The 16,236-nt window shown below is 46.6% G+C and overlaps 1 protein-coding gene across 3 annotated transcripts; it reads right to left on the bottom strand.

Moving 5' to 3' along the window:
• Positions 1-212: 212 nt before the first annotated feature.
• GTF2H4 (general transcription factor IIH subunit 4) lies at positions 213-16,188 on the bottom strand. Of its 3 annotated transcripts, none has more exons than XM_066616416.1 (14): positions 16,166-16,188; positions 13,375-13,574; positions 12,284-12,388; positions 11,207-11,338; positions 10,613-10,709; positions 9,625-9,713; positions 9,117-9,228; positions 8,943-9,011; positions 8,233-8,316; positions 7,882-8,014; positions 3,808-3,938; positions 3,527-3,574; positions 3,113-3,191; positions 213-385 (listed from the first exon to the last, which is right to left on the bottom strand). In XM_066616416.1, the coding sequence occupies exons 2-14, from the start codon at positions 13,503-13,505 to the stop codon at positions 213-215; spliced, it is 1,383 nt and encodes a 460-aa protein (XP_066472513.1). In that variant the 5' UTR covers positions 13,506-13,574; positions 16,166-16,188. The 3 variants fall into 3 exon arrangements, with proteins under 3 accessions (XP_066472513.1, XP_066472515.1, XP_066472514.1); XM_066616418.1 differs by having other exon boundaries at positions 9,117-9,225; XM_066616417.1 differs by lacking the exon at positions 16,166-16,188 and adding an exon at positions 16,111-16,149.
• Between the last annotated feature and the right edge of the window lie 48 nt (positions 16,189-16,236).

Here is a 16,236-nt window from a genome sequence, read left to right as displayed (position 1 = left end):
TGCATTGAATAGCACCTCTTGCACATGGGGTGGGTTTCCCAGCAATTTCCTACTCAAGGGATTCTTCTTGCCTGAAGAATAATCATCAGGCAATCTTCTGTCTTCGCAAACCCTGTGGAAAGTTCTTCACTGTACTAAAACTTTGGGTGAGTAGGAGAAGAAGGGTACAGTAACACCCCACCAGTTTTTAGCACTAAGAAAGAGGAAAGATCTCAGGAGCTGTGCTTCTGCCGCTTCCAGAAACGCTTCACATCCGAGTGGCCAGCGGGAGTCACCACCATGAGACGCTTGGCAGGATTTTCGAAGACGAGTACCCCAAGTTCTCTGGCATGGTCACGCAGCAGTTCAAAGTCCACTTGTGAAAGGAACTGGTTGTAGAGAACGCCTAAGAGGGAAGAGAGACATAATGAGAGGGACAGGAGGAGGAGGGTCCCAGGAGGAAGAGGTAAGTCGAGATTTTATGAGGCAGAATTTTGTCAGTCACCATAGAGAATAGCAGGTTCTCAAAGACAACAGAACTGTGGAAGTTTGGATGCTCTAGAACTGTCTGGACCACTGTAAACCTGCAGTTCTGGCTGGTCAACAGTGACCACTTCCAGCTGGTTATTCAAAATTCCCTCCAAGAGTCTGCATTGGCTTATTACAATTGAAAGGCAGAAGGCATGAAGACTAGAAGAGGAATTCTCACACAGTCACTGAGGAAGTTGGGGGAGAGAGTTTAAAAGGAAAGCTTCTCAGAAGCCACTTCTAAACAAAATACCACAATCTGGTTACATGTTGGCATCTTTGCATGGCACTTCAGCAGAGGCTGAACCAGGGGCTTAACCCCTGGAGGCTGGGGATAAGAACAGGCCCTCAGTTTGGCTGTACTTGACGTAAGAGGCGACTAAACAGCCACCGGGTAGATGGGACTCATCAGCCTGGGAAGGCAGCTCATCTGAGAGAAGGAAAACTCTGATCCCAAACCTCCACTGCCTTGTGGCTACATCCAGTTATGGAAAAGGCTTCAGGAGTCAACCTCGAGGCAAAATCCAGAGCTGGAGTCCCTGAGGCAGTTCATGGCTGAACACAGTCATGTTCTGGCAACTCCTGCGACGCCGCTGGAACCAACCGTATTGGCCTCTGTCTTTCCATTGGACCATTTCAGCGACGTGGAGAGGGGGGATTTGCTGCATGGGTAACAGCCTATCCTCCATACCTACTTTACCCAGGCTTCATGCACTGGAGAGGACACTCTGTTCCAGAACCACCATTCAGAGCGTGACACCATAGTCTTCCGAGACTGAAGGATGCCAACATGATCAGCAGGAGCACGTGTCCCCTGATGGCTGTAGAGCAAGGACCCAAGGGAGGAATTCAGGAACCATGTTCTCTCTAGCTGTGGTTCCCAAACTTACTCAATCATGACACCCCTGCAGCCTCTTCTTCCCGGCTCAGCCAGGTGCCTTCATCTTGGATACTGTAAAATCTTGCTAGATGCAAGCACCCGCATTTCCTGAGAGTTTGTGAGATCCAAGATGGCGGCACCAGGGGGAACAAGGACGACGGCAACCAGAGGCATCCCACAGTGCCCCTGTGAGTATGCTGTGATGCCCTCAGATGTTGCAAAATATTATTTGGGAACCCTGTTCTAATGTTTTCCTCTACTGGTCTTGCGATTACTTGTTTGTGATGTTCATCCAAAAGTCATATAAAGAAATGCAGCTGGCCCATAATAGGAAAACCCAGCTGGAACTGCACGGAGCTTCAATTACAGCTGTGTGCCTGGGCTGCCACACAGCTTACATGGAAGGTTGTTTAGGAAGAAGTTGCTGGAGTCCTGAATCTACATGAGGGGTAGAGTCAGCCAGCCAGCCAGCCAGCCAGCCAGCCTTTCAGCCAGCCAGCCAGCCTTCCAGCGTGTGAGTGGGGCTGAGATAGCCAACTGTCCCTTTCCGCTTAAATGGTTTAGTCACACTGTCCAGGTATTGGCAGCAGGTTTCCCTCATAACAGACTAGCTGAGCAAATAAAGCAACCTCTTTATTCATAAATAAAAACATTAAAGCTGTTCTGTTGGGCCGCATGATCACTCCCACAATTACTAGGGGGAACAAATGCTTTCAGTATATGGAGGCAGCAGGAAAGGAGTCCACAGTGGAGAAGAAAGGAAGGTTTTTATAGCGGTCCTTCTGCTACCATGAAAAAAGAATTTCCATATACAAGATTAAAGCAGGTGAGATTTTAGAACTCCCTCGTTGTGCTATTAAAAGAATTGTGTGAAGGGGCTGACAGGCAGGGAATGTGGTGGGTTCTGCTTGAACTAGCTGTTTAACTCTCTCTCTCTCACACACACACCCACATACACAGGCACATCACAAATACGAGGAAGAGGGAGCAGGGCAAGGGTGTGAAATAGAGGAATACAGGAAGATGGAAATGATGGGAGACCAGCACGAGCTGGAAGCCTTGTGCCAGGAAGCCCTGGGCAAACCCCTGCCATGATTTTGGGTAGTCACTATCTCTCCACTTAGCCTACTTCATAAAATGGTTGTGAAGTTAAAAGAGGGTTGAGGAACCATGTCCCTTGAGAACGTCTGTGCTTCTGGGTGGAAGGGCAGGATACACACACAGGTGAAAACACAAGGCCTGTGTGATAGGGACAGCTTCTGCACCAGGGCTTTCCAACTTGAATACCACTTCTTTGCAAATACCACATTTGTGAGCACTGCTCCCTGCAGAGGTGGTTGTTACAACGGGGACCATGTGGCTCACTTGACAGTTGCTCTTGCAGCAAGGGAGAGCCTCTGCAAACTGCTGCCTTCTGGTTTCTCCTCAACTAGGCATCTTCCTGTGCCTTTTTTTGAAGGACGAAACCTGGGCTGCTGTGCAGATGCAACTCCTGCTATCCCAGCCATTCTCGTTCTGGCTCACGCAGAGCAGTGCTGTGTGGTGGCGGCAGCAACATCTCACACCCCTTTCGATTTTTCTACCAGGCCAAGTGCCGCCTGCCATACTCTGAAGCACCACCAGCAGTGTCATTGGTTGAGAAGCAATGGTCCAGAGCTGCTCCTTGTCATATTTCCTCCCTCCTCACCCAGCTACTCATCTGCTCTCTCATCTTCAGATGCTCACCTTCAGAGAAGCGCAGCCTGTCCCGTTCCAGTTCCCACAGCCGGATCTGGTCGGTGATGGTGGGGGGCAGCACCGGGGTCTATTGGGAGCAGATGAGAGAATTATGATCATGTGCATGGCAAAGCACCCTCTTCCAAAGTACCTTAAAAAGACTGGCTTCTCCTATAGCTGTAGCAGCTTTGGTTTAGCATCTCCTTACAACTTCCCAGCCCAGAATCCTTCAGTCACCCTTTCCTGGTCCAGTATGATGCCCCAAACACTTCCAATGTCCTTCTGAGAAAAGCCCTGCTCCCCAGCCTTGGAAACAGTATCAGCCCTATTAAAACAGGGAAGTCTCCTATGTATTCTAATCCAAGGGGTGTCCTGCCCCATGTCTTGCTAGGGGAACTCAGGAGTCCCCAACCCTTTCCTTACCTGCTTCAGCATCACGGATTGAGCTCTGGTTCGGAGGAAATGAATGATCTGTAGAAATGAGCGAGAACCAAGTAAATGAGCCAGAACAGGCCTCTTGCATTTTGTCAGACATTGTGACTCAATCATGTTATCATCTCCAATGGAGTTTGCATCTAGACTTGGAATCATTCACTTGGAAGCTAAGGGGGTAACTAATGATTCCAGAAAGATGCAAGCTATACTATATTAAACTGGCTCACTCAATAGGAAAGCAGTCAATGGGGTCTGACTGCCTCCCTCACCTGATCTGCTGTGATGCCATTGGCGATGGCTTGCTGCACACTCTCCCGGGTGATATGAGCCACCACCAAGTTAGGGAAGCGATAGAGCATCTCAGAGAAGAGGGCAATGAGCGCAATCTGCAGCTCGGAATCTGGAAAGAAAAGCAGAGGAAAAACAGTAATCGCTTAGTTTCCAAAGCAGGAAGCGAAGAGGCAGTCATGCCTTTCTACGTATAAGGATGGTCTCTGACCTTCTCCTAAAGCCAGATTTGAAGTGGTGGTGATAAAAAGCAAACCTGGACATGCTCAAATGTGCATGTGTTTCATGGATGAGCTCTGGAATGGAAATTAGGTTCTGAACCATGCCCTAGTAAATACATGGCCTTTACTTTAAAGGAAGATGGTAAAGAGAGAGCCTGGACAATTCGAGGCTCTTGATCTACCTTTGTTTAATTTCAGTTTAACTAACCTTATTCATTCATTCTCTGCATTTCCACCCCGCTTAAGGCGGCTCAAGGCGGCTTACAAAAACAATCAAAACAATTCTAAGATTTTTTATATAAAACAATTAAAACCATAAAAACAATAATACATAACTGGATTCAGTTAAAAGAAGTTTCATAAAAAGCGCTAGCCCCCTGATGTCAACATTTAAAAGCTTCTCTAATTAAAAAGGTCTTGAGACCCCGCCAGAAGGACTCCAAAGAGGGAGCTGTTCTCAATTCCAGAGGGAGGGAATTCCACAGACAGGGCGCCACCACAGATAAGGCCCTATTTCTTGCTGCCACCCCCCTCACTTCTACTAGTGGTGGCACAGTTAGAAGGGTCCCCTCTGATGACCTGAGAGGACGGGTAGGATTATATGGAAGGAGGTGGTCCCTCAAATACTCTGAACCTGAGCTGTAAAGCCTCTTCATGGATCACTGCCTTGTCGTGGCGAAGGGGCTTGAATGACTCAATGAGGCTATGAACTATGCTGTGTAGGGACACCCAAGGTGGACAGGTCATAGCAGAGAGCTCTGACTAAATGTGATCCACTGGAGAAGGAAATGGCAACCCACTCCAGTATCCTTGCCAAGAAAACCCTATGGACCCTAGTATCAAAAGGCAAAAAGATATGATGCTGAAAGATGAGTCCCTCAGGTCAGAAGGTGTCCAATATGCTACTGGGGAAGAGCAGAGGACAATTACAACTAGCCCCAGAAAGAATGAAGGCGCTGGGCTAAAACCGAAAGGTCGCTTAGATGTGGATATGTCTGAAAGTGAAAGGAAAGTCCGATGCTGTAAAGAACAATACTGCATAGGAACCTGGAACATGAGATCTATGAATTAAGACGAGCTAGATGTGGTCAAACAAGTGATGGCAAGACTGAACATCGACATCCTGAGAATTAGTGAACTAAAATGGACGGGAATGGGCGAATTTAATTCAGATAGACATTATATTTACTACTGTGGACAAGAATCCCATAGAAGAAATGGAACAGCCCTCATTGTGAACAAAAGAGTGTACAATCTCAGAAAAGACAGAATAATTTCAGTTCGAATTCAAGGGAAACCTTTTAACCTCACAGTCATTCAAATTTACACTCCAACCACTGACGCTGAAGAGGATGAAATCAATTGATTCTATGAACACCTTCTAGAAATAACACCAAAAAACGATGTCCTCCTTATTATAGGGGATTGGAATGCTAAAGTAGGAAGTCAGGAGGTAACAGAATAACAGGCAAGTTTGGCCTTGGAGCACAAAATGAGGTAGGGAAAGGCTAACAGAGTTTTGTCAAGAGAACACGCTGGTCACAGCAAACACTCTCTTCCTACAACCCAAGCGGCGACTCTACACATGGACATCACCAGGTGGTCTACACAGAAATCAGATTGATTATGTTCTCTGCAGGCAAAGATGGAGAAGCTCTATACAGTCAGCAAAAACAAGACCTGGAGCTGATCAGATCAGATCATGAGCTTCTTATTGCAAAATTCAGGCTTAAACTGAAGGAAGTAGGGAAAAACATTAGGCCATTCAGGTATGACCTAAATCGTATTCCATATGAATACACACTGGAGGTGACAAATAGGTTTAAAGGTTTGTCAGAGAGAGTGCCTTAAGGCTTGCAACATAGTTCAGGAGGTAGCAACTAGAACCATCCGTAAGGAAAAGAAATGCAAGAAAGCAAAATGGCTGTCTGAAGAAGCTTTACAAGTTGCTGAGGAAAGAAGCAAAAGGCAAAGGAGAAAGTGAAAGATATACCCAACTAAATGCAGTTTCCAGAGAACAGCAAGGAGAGATAGAAATGCCTTCTTAAATGAGCAATGTCAAGAAAAAGAGGAAAACAACAGAAGCGAAAAACAAGAGATCTCTTCAAGAAAATTGGAGATATCAAAGGAACATTCCATGCAGAGATGGGCAGGATAAAGGACAAGAATGGTAGGGACCTAACACAAGAAGACGAAATTAAGAAGAGGTGGCAAGAATACATAGAGAACTCTACAAGAAAGATCTTAATGTCTCTGATAACCACGATGGTATTATTGCTGAACTTGAGCTAGACATCCTGGAGTGCAAAGTCAAGTGGGCCGTAGAAAGCAGCAGTAACAACAAAGCTAGCAGAGATGACAATATTCCAGTTGAGCTCCTTAAAAGTTGAAAAGATGATGCCATTAAAGTGCTGCACTGAATCTGCCAGCAAATTTGGAAAACTCAACGCTGGCCTTAGGATTGGAAAATATTGGTTTATGTTCCAATCCCAAGGAAAGGCAATGCCAAAGAATGTTCAAATTGCCAACATTTGCTGGATTATGGAGAAAGCAAGGGAGTTCCTGAAAAACATCTCCTTCTGCTTCATCGACTTTGCTAAAGCCTTTTACTGTGTGGATCACAACAAACTGTGGCAAGTTCTTCAAGAGATGGGAGTACCAGACCACCTCATCGATCTCCTGAGAAATCTGTATGCAGGTCAAGAAGCAACCGTTAGAACCGGATATGGAACAACTGATTGTTTTAAGTTAGGGAAAAGGGTATGACAAGGCTGTGTATTGTCACTCTGCTTATTTAACTTATATGCAGAGTACATCATGCGAAAGGCTGGATGAGTCACAAGCCGGAGTTAAGATTGCCAGGAGAAATATGAATAACCTCAGATATGCAGATGATACCACTTTAATGGCAGAAAACGAGGAGGAACTAAAGAACCTCTCAAAGAGGAAAGTGAAAAATGTGGCTTGAAACTTAACATTAAAAAAACTAAGATCCTGGCATCGGTCCCTTCAACCCATGGCAAATAGAAGGGGAAGGAATGGAAGACATGACAGAGTTTATCTTCTTGGGCTCCAGGATCACTGCAGACGGAGATTGCAGCAAGGAAATTAAAAGATGCTTGCTTCTTGGGAGGAAAGCGATAATAAGCCTAGACAACTTAATGAAAAGCCAAGACATCACCTTGTTGACAAAGCTCCATATAGTCAAAGCTATGGTTTTCCCAGTAGTAATGTACGGCTGTGAGAGCTGGACCATAAGGAGGGCTGAGCGCCGAAGAATAAATGCTTTTGAATTATGGTGTTGGAGAAGACTTTTGAGAGTCCCCTGGACTGCAGAAATCAAATCAGACAATCCTACAGGAAATCACCCCTGACTGTTCATTGGAAGGACAGATGCTGAAGCTGAAATACTTTGGTCATGAGAAAGGAGGACTCTTTAGAAAAGACACTGATGCTGGGAAAAATTGAGGGCACAAGGAGAAGGGGACGGCAGAGGATGAGATGGTTAGATAGTGTCATGGAGGCAATGAACATGAATTTGGGCACACTCCGGAAGTTAGTGGTAGAAAGGGGGGTCTGGCGTGCTGTGGTCCATGAGGTCATGAAGAGTCGGACACAACAACAACAAGCTGTAAAGGGCTTTAGAAGTGAAAACTAGCACTTTGAATTGAGCCCGGAAATGAACAGGTAGCCAGTGTAGTCTCTGAAGCAACGGCCCAATAGAGTTGAATCGGTGAGCCCCAGTGACCACACAGGCAGCAACTACCCAGGCAGACTTCAGGTGAATAAACAGTAACAACAGGACAGGGACACACACAGACTTTGAACTCTGACCTGTGTATGCATAGATTCTGTAGTTTGTCTCCACAACAACGAAGCCCTGGTTATGGGTGTCGACTGTGGTTCCTGAGATGCCAGAGGAAAGGTTGATGGCCAGGCGGGTGGGGTAGTACCGCCTGGATTTCCTCTGGAAGGGAAGGACAGACATTGGCATCAAGACTCTTGGCCAGGTTCTTTGCTCTTCTAACAATTTTCAGTCCAAATGGACAATCTCGGCTCAAAAGCTCCAACTCCTAATCACTGCCAAAACATCTTCAATGCCCTAGATTTCCCCAGTCCTGGGTTTTCTCCACACCCCCATATAATCCAACTCAATCAGTGCTCTTACGCCCTTCCGTGTCTTACTTTCCTCTGAAAGACCAGGCCAAATTCTCGAAGGTGCTGAAGGAAATTGAGTAGAGATTCACTCATCCCTTCTACTGAATAATCCTGGAAACAGAGAGAAAGAAAGAGGGTTGCATCACTCATTGAGGTAAAACACTGGGTGCTTCAGCACTGGGCAACTGGTATTCTTAGCTTAAGGAAAAATTATAACTAAGGGCAGTGGGGGGGAGAGATATGACAGAGGTCTGTAAAATTATGAATGATGTGGAGAGCATGAATAAAAGAGTCACCCATTGAACTGAATGAAAGAACGTTCAGGAAAAAAAGGAAACAGGTGGGCCTTGCCGTGGGCTCAGCGTCCCTGGATTTGAGTATCCACAGCCCGTGGCTGGAGGGCCTAGAAGTTCCCTAGAGGGCCAGGAAGTCTCCGGCACAAACTGGAAGTGCCTTTGCCACGTCTTGGAGGAGAACGTGACACATTCTGTCATGTTTCTGAGGAGGCTGCGTGCAACCTCCAGAGGGCCAGGTCCCCAGATATGTTTTGCAATGCTGTGCCAGGCTCCTCGGCAGATTTCATTATCCATGGATTTTGGTATCCATGGGGGGCCCTGGAATGGATCTCCCATGGATACCGAAGGCCCACTGCACTTGTTCCTGCAGCTCACAATGATGAAATTTACCTCCTCCCTCCTCCTGGGTCTAATGAGAGCATGTGCCTTTCTCTATCTCACCTTGCCAAGAGTGGAAAAGCTGAGCTGAAACAGGAAGGAAAGAATCTCCACCAGATCCATGCCCCGGGTCTATAGGGGACGAGACAGAAAGGAAGAAAGTTAATATAGAACCGGGGGGGGGGGAACAGGACACAGAGCAGCTGGGGCTGAGGTGGAAGGCAAGCCCCTCCTCACCTCAGCTGACTGGAGATACTGCAGCATGAAGTACCACAGTTGGGATGAGGTGTCCAGTAGCAGGAACTGGAAGCCGGAAGACGTGATACAGGGTGGTTCTCCAGGTTCACTGCTGAAGAGAAAAGAAAGGCACAGCTTAACGTATCTCAGGAAGGTGTGTCTGACTTCTAGATTGTTCACCCGCAATACACAAGTCTAAAGTATCTCCTTAAGTGCTGTAATCTTGAAGACGCCCCCAGTATACCAGTGTGTATGGACACTCTCTCCACAGGGAAAGCATTTGCCTCTTCAGACAAATGCTTTCTCCTGTGGTGGGGAGGAATAGGAACTACAGTTGCATCTGTGACAGGGGCTTGGCTTGCCAACACTCTCACAAAGGTGTTGTTACTGTGGAAACACTGGTGAACAGCCGAGATCACTCCATCTACTATTCATGCACAATCTCTTATCCCCGACTTTTAAATTCCTCTCTTTCTCCTGGATTTCCTCTCTGGTTTTTGCCACTTACCTCTTCATCAGCCCAGCTTCAATAAGCAGCTGGGCTAAATCTTGGCTCACCGCCGCACTTGGGGAACCCACCATGAAGTGCAGGATGACCTAAAAAGGAGACAAGGTGAAAAACAGAAGCAGATGTCGTGTCCAAAGCACAACCAAATGTGTGCTTTTGAAAAGGTTGGTTCGTCACTGGCTCTGCACCAAAGTGAAAATGGGCCTAGGCACACCCACACAGAAGCTCCGTTTTCACTCAGAGTTCAGTGATTCACTCACAGTGAATGGCCTTGCAAACAAAATCTAGTCTCAAGGCCCAGCCTGACAGAAAATGTGGTCCCAACACAACGAAGCCTGACAGAAGACTTCTGGGCCTGCAGGTTCCTTGCAGCAACAGCAGGAGGCGGCTCTGTGGACCCCCTTCCTTGTTGTGTGATAGAGTCCCCAGAGATTCAGTCATGACATCGTATGTCACTGCTGAACTTCTGGGAATGCCAAGTTCCAAGCTGTGTGGAGCTCAGTTGAGGGTCATGCAAATTAACAGAAATAGTGGTGAGAAGGGCTTCTGAGCCAATTAGTAGTTGCAAATCAGGACAGGCTATGGAAGTAGCACTATGCAAGTGTCCATGGGCCAGCAATATAACTGGAGAGAAGCATAGAGACTGCCTACTTTTAAGTACAAAGCAATTAAGAAGGAGGAGAGATGATGATCCATTCGGAATGGAGTCTGCTTGGCGGATCCAATAGCACAAGCCTTACCTGGTGTTCCTAAGTTAGAATAAAACAAACATGCCCAGGACCCAAGAAATCACAAGATTTCCTTCCTCCCTTTTCTTCCTTCATCCTTCAGGGCAAAGAGTCTAGAATTGAGCCCTAGACTCTTAGGTAAGGGGAGAGAGGGCAAACTCAGTCCCGATGGGTTTAATTTGGAGGGCGCTGCACCAATCACAGTTCCCTCTGTCCCCAAGGGGGCATACCCTAAAGCCAATCAGGACAAAAATGCTTACCTCCCACCTCTCCTCGGCATACTTGTCTAAAGATGGGACATCTCGGGCATGTTTATCTGGACCCAGTTGGCTGGTATCATCAGACCAGGCCTTCCCCCTATAGAGACAGAATGAGAAGCCAGGAACTTGGTCAAACAGCTTCAGAGGAGGTAAGTCACAGAAGGGGCAATGCTCTTTGCTATGCGAACCCTGACACGAGGGCAAAGGTTCTCAACTCCAGTCATAGTTGTCTTCTACATGGATCAATTCCCTAGGTCCCAACACAGAACCTGAACATGGTCTGTGCTCCATAAGTGAGATGAGAAAACTATGGTTGACATAGCGCACTGACCCCAAATTCAAGTTAAGTGTATTCAAGCTTGCATCAATACTAATGTTAACAATAAACCATGGCTAAGGTGAACCTTGAAAAGAGACAGGGAGTGGAAATCTTTCCAAATCTTGACCAGCAAAGCACATGCTGGATGTGCACTGGTCATAATAAAAAACATGGGACTCTTTCATACACTGCTATTAGATCAAAACCCAAGGGATTTCACTTTGGTATATTAAATACTCTGACGCTCTGCATTGCTCCTCAGGGCTCTCACTTACCCGCCAAGCAGGGCAATGCGCAAATTCTCCTTGAAAATGGGGTTCAAAACGATTCCTTGGAGGCCCCCTGGGAGCAACTGCGTATGCCAGAGTCTCAAGCCCAGCAGGACATCGGAGCTCTCCTCCTGCTCCCTAAAGGAAAAGAATCAGTTGTAAAGCCAAGGACAGACTAGTCCAGCAAGTGCAGAAGCTGGACTTGGTCTTCAGAGAACAAGCGATATGGATCAGGCAAGAAATCTTCTCCCCCAAAGGGAACCTGGAGAAGCCTGCCTAGATCAGGCCACTGAAAAGCAGCTAACCAGGGTTGTCCCCTCCTTCCACAAGGTTGTGCGAGCACAAGGACACACAACTCAATGCATGTCTGGAGCCTACAGGCACATGGAACCATTTCCTGGAGCAACCCTGAGAAGCTGCTGTCACTTTCACTTAGATGGGGGCTCAGAAGATTCCAGAATGTAAAATCTTCCTAAGGCTTCATTCTAGAACAGGGGTACTCAAACATTTTGACACAGTGTCAAACATTTGGAGAGCAAAGGGATGGGGAGCTTTGAAAAGGAGGGGACAGGATCTGGCATGCACCACTGCAGCTGGATCCACCTTCTCCCGCTTCCTCCCTGGCCCCAGCTCCTCCCTGCCCACCCCTGACTTACTAGGTCCGCTGCGTGTGGCAGGGTTTGTGCTGTTGGAGTGCGGTATGTGCCATCAGCAACCATTTTATGTACTGCACTTTGCCTGGCAGCCCAATCCTCCATAAGTCTGGGCTTTAAGATTGGGGAGGGCCAAGTCTTGAGATTCACCAGCTGACTTTGGGCTTGTCACCATCTCCCAGCCTAACCTTCCTCATACAGTTGGGAAGTGAGAGGGAAGCTATGTGTACCTCCCTTAGCTCTTTGGAGGAAGGGTAGGACAACATAAGTACAGCAATGCAATATAAAGTAAGGAAACATATTTCTGCACCAAATAGCAAGGTCAAGTAGAATCACATTCTCAGAGCTACTCCATAGTGCCTTTCCTAACAGATTTCTCAATGCTCTCATAAGACTTTCTTGGTTGAGATGGGGCATGTTAGACACTTACTTGATATATTCCTTCTTTACCCATGATGACACAGCTGCCTGAGGAAGGGGCTGTTCTAGGAAGAGCATCCGCATGACGTAATTTTTGGCCAGTCCTGGCAGCTCACTGAAAACAACCCAAGGAAAGTTCCATAAGTACTAAATGCTTCCGTCACAGCCACTTCTACTCAGGAGATACCATGAAGGTTCAGCAACATCTGTCAGTGCTTAAGCAGGGGTGGTGGTGGAGGCAAACAAACTCTCTATACTCCAGTCCCCTATCTGTAAAAAGTGATAGTGAGATTCACTGCTTATTTGCAAAGAAATAAATTCCCACTGTGTAGTGGAGCATATTCCCATGAAAGCATGTATAGATAAATTATAAAAACTACTATGGAAAATGCAGTGCAATTAAAAAAAAATGAATTAGGAGATAAGCTAGAATGGGAAGAAGAGTATTGGGAAGATTTTTTTAAAAATGGTTAATGCTTTAATAAGCAGTAGTGCTTTCACAAAAGGCAATGATCAAATATTTTTCAATTTTTTAAAAACCTGGAAATGTTGCATTTTATTTGGAAATATTCATTTTAAAAAAAGACAACCCCTAGACAACACTACTCAATTTAACTTGAACAGTGGGCAATGTGCTTTCCTGTTACAGTGACCAGATCTAGCCAAACACGAAGGGTGAACTTAAACACCAAAATACATACACACAAAAAATCTTACTTGCATGGTACTCCATACGCCTGTGTGTCTCCTTACCTGCACATGCAGCATTAGTGTGGCACTGGAACTATGAGTCCCTGGCACATTTAAAATGGGCTTCAATTATATTATGATGAGTGATTTCTAGTGAGCAGTGATGGGACTAAGGGCCCAATCCTATCCAACTTTTCAGCACCGATGCAGCCGCAATGCAACTCCGAGGTAAGGGAATAAACATTTCCTTATTTTGAGGAGGCATCTATGACCGCCTTCCCAACACAGGAAGCAGTGTATACCCCATTGGCACAGCAGCACTGGCACTGGAAAATTGGATAGGATAGGGCTCTAAGCTTCTTAGTGGAAGCTCAGGCAACCAAATTCAGAAAGAAAGGAGCTCTCACTCACCGGAAGACTGCCAGACAGGTGGCGGGGTGATTGTACAGCCGGTCTAAGATGGCAGGGCTGAGGCCCCGCAGGAATTCATGAAGGTTCTTGCATTTCAGCTGCACCCTTTGGAGCTTCATCACAGATTCCATAATAATCTATAGGGCAGAGAACTTCAAGCAAGCCGGGGGTTTCTAAACCTCACTCTTCACAACACAGAACTGTAAACAAAGGAAGAACCTTACTAAAGGCACAAAATGAATACAGTAGTGACCTTTAGTATCAATGCACAAAATGAACTGTGTCCTTACACAAGTGAACAGTCAGGATATTACATAAACCAGCCCATCAGTGCACCTGCACTATGGAAGACGTTAAGAACGCAGAACATAAGAAAAACCCTGTTAGATCAGGTCAAAGGCCCATCTAGTCCTGCATTATTTCCCACAGTGGCCCACCAACTGTCTCTGGGAAGCCTACAAGCAGGAGATACACTGAGGCATACTGCTGCATCTGGAGGTAGCACACAGACATCACAACTAGCAGCCACTGATAGACTTGTCCTTTCCTAAGCCAGAGAGGCAGCTTGGTAGAAGCAAAACCAAGCTTGAGCCACTTCAATAGGACTCAGAACCCTTCTTGAACTAGTATGATGTTATAATTGTCAACATGAGTATTGGGTAACAAGCAAAAACATGAGAAGTTAATGTACCAACTGTGGGGGGGGGGCTCTGGTGCAAGGATGAATTGTGCTTTTTCTGTTTATTGCTGAGACAATTTGATTTCCCCACAATGTAAGTGATAGCAAGGAGAAAGACACTGAGATGCCCTCTATCAATTGCACATTCATTGTGTAATAAAACCATCATCCCAAAACATTCTTACCAAGGCACAAAACCATGGTCATGCATAGATTAATCTGAGAACCTAGACATGATTTTAAAAGTATCATGTGTTAGTTTTCTAAGTGCAGGAAATCTGAACAACCAGCCTAGTAGCAGACTCCAGAAGACATTTTCATGAATATCTAAATTAGCCTGCAAACCTTGCTTCTGATCTTCATTAGACAGCATCTGAGCTGCAAAGAAGAGGTTGAAACATGAACATTGACTATGTGGAAGAGGAGGTGTTGTGTGAGTTGACAGCAGGGGAAAAGGTGTGCAGTTACATGGCTGCTTTCCTGTTATGTGTATATCAAATGTCCTGCATGAAAAACTACCTGCCTGGTCATGTGTGTGCTTTCTCCCTCCGGATACAGTATGGCATTAGAAATCTCCTGCAGACAGTGGAGACAGAGACAACCTTAATCCTGAAAATGAGGCCCATAAACCAGGCGTGTTCTTTTTACTACCTGCTAATAGAAAACCTCGGACAGCACCCAGTTTGTAGGGATCCTTTTCCTTGGGAAGAAAAGCAAGTCAAGAGGCATTCACATGAACGCATTTGTCCTTGTTGTGGGACATGATAAATCTTGACTGTCTCTAGAGGTGGAGAGCATCAGATGCAACATGGCTTTTTGTAGGTAACAGCTTCTGTGATTACAGCGAGCTCTCTGTTTGGGAAAAGTGCAATGCCAGGTCCATGCATTTGCAGTTGCGAATGGGTCAGTTCACAAGGAATCCTTTCAACATGATATGCTAAATGTATAGGAAGCTAACCAGAATGGTTGTAATCCTAGAAATTTCTGGTGTTGTTTGTGGTTGCATGAACTGGCAAGGCCAGATCTAGAGGTGTAGCAAGATGAGGTGGTAGATTCCTTAAGGGCAAGAATTTATCTCCTAAGGCTGGGTGCAAGATAATATAATTTGGAATGCTCCTACAAAACATGCTTTCACTTACGACAAGCACCATGTTTGGATCCAACTAGGAGAGTGTTTCTCAATGTTTGTCTTCTGCTGTACCACTTCTCATAAGAACACTGGAACAGCCCCGCTGGATCAGGCCATAGGCCCATCTAGTCCAGCTTCCTGTATCTCACAGTGGCCCACCAAATGATGACATCATCACCAGTTACTTCTGGGGTGGGAGGCCACATGCAACATAACAAACAACAGTAAGAGGCTCAGGACAGGAGGGCTTTTTTTAGCACAAAAATTTCCAGGCCTAGTTTGTGATTGCATGAACTGGCTTGAATGAATTCAGAACCCGTGGAAGTAGAGCCAAGATTTCCATGGCCAGATCTACAGGTATAGCACAATGCCTTGGAGCTCTGCCTGCCCAGCAAGCCTTCTATCGCTGTTCGTTCTGTTGCGTTCCTGGTCTTGCTGCTGGGTGGCAGGTATCCCGGGGTCCAGCAAGTACCACCAGACACCCCCTCAAGTACAACTGGTGGTACCCGTACCACTGGTTGAACAACACTGGGTCACTAGAATAAGTACTTAAAATGCACTCCCCCCCCCCCATTCTAGCACATTATTATGCTGGGTGCTGAATATGTTTTCATCGACACCCATCTGAAACAGGAATGCACACTTATGCTGGGGTGGTCCAGGAAACAAGAATACACACTGGTGCTGGGGGGGCAGAAACAAGAATGCACACTGGTGATTGGGGGGGTCCACTGCATCAATCCCCTCCCCCCTTTCCGCCTTGCTCCAGCCTGTGAGCACTGTGAGCTCACAGTGTATTGCCTGTATTGCCTGTGAGCACTGCATGGAGCACTACCGCATCAGTGGACTGCTTGCGGGGGGCGACCACCCCAAGTGTGCCAGCTTCCCCCTCCCACACTCCAGCCTCGGGAGTCCCGGCGCAACCCACCGATCGCAGCAAGGGACCTTCCTGACTTCTGCAGCAGCCCTTCCCAGGAACTCACCGCGCTCGCACGCTCTGCCTCCGCCAGCCAGCCAGCCAGCCGCACAGCACAGCCCTCCCCTTCCTGGGCTG

This window comes from Tiliqua scincoides, chromosome 2 (assembly GCF_035046505.1).
Source record: "Tiliqua scincoides isolate rTilSci1 chromosome 2, rTilSci1.hap2, whole genome shotgun sequence".
In the NCBI taxonomy this organism is placed as follows: domain Eukaryota; kingdom Metazoa; phylum Chordata; class Lepidosauria; order Squamata; family Scincidae; genus Tiliqua; species Tiliqua scincoides.
The sequence above is the reverse complement of the archived record's forward strand: the minus strand, read 5'-3'. Positions and strand labels throughout refer to the sequence as shown.

Excerpts from the sequence above, each read along its gene's own strand:
- GTF2H4 (XM_066616416.1), bottom strand. The coding sequence starts at position 13,505 with ATGGAATCTGTGATGAAGCTCCAAAGGGTGCAGCTGAAATGCAAGAAC. Across the intron at positions 9,714-10,612 it reads ATGCCGAGGAGAGGTGGGAG|GTCATCCTGCACTTCATGGT; the intron begins GTAAGCATTTTT and ends TCTCCTTTTTAG. Across the intron at positions 8,015-8,232 it reads GCCTGGTCTTTCAGAGGAAA|AGGAAATCCAGGCGGTACTA; the intron begins GTAAGACACGGA and ends CTTCCCTTCCAG.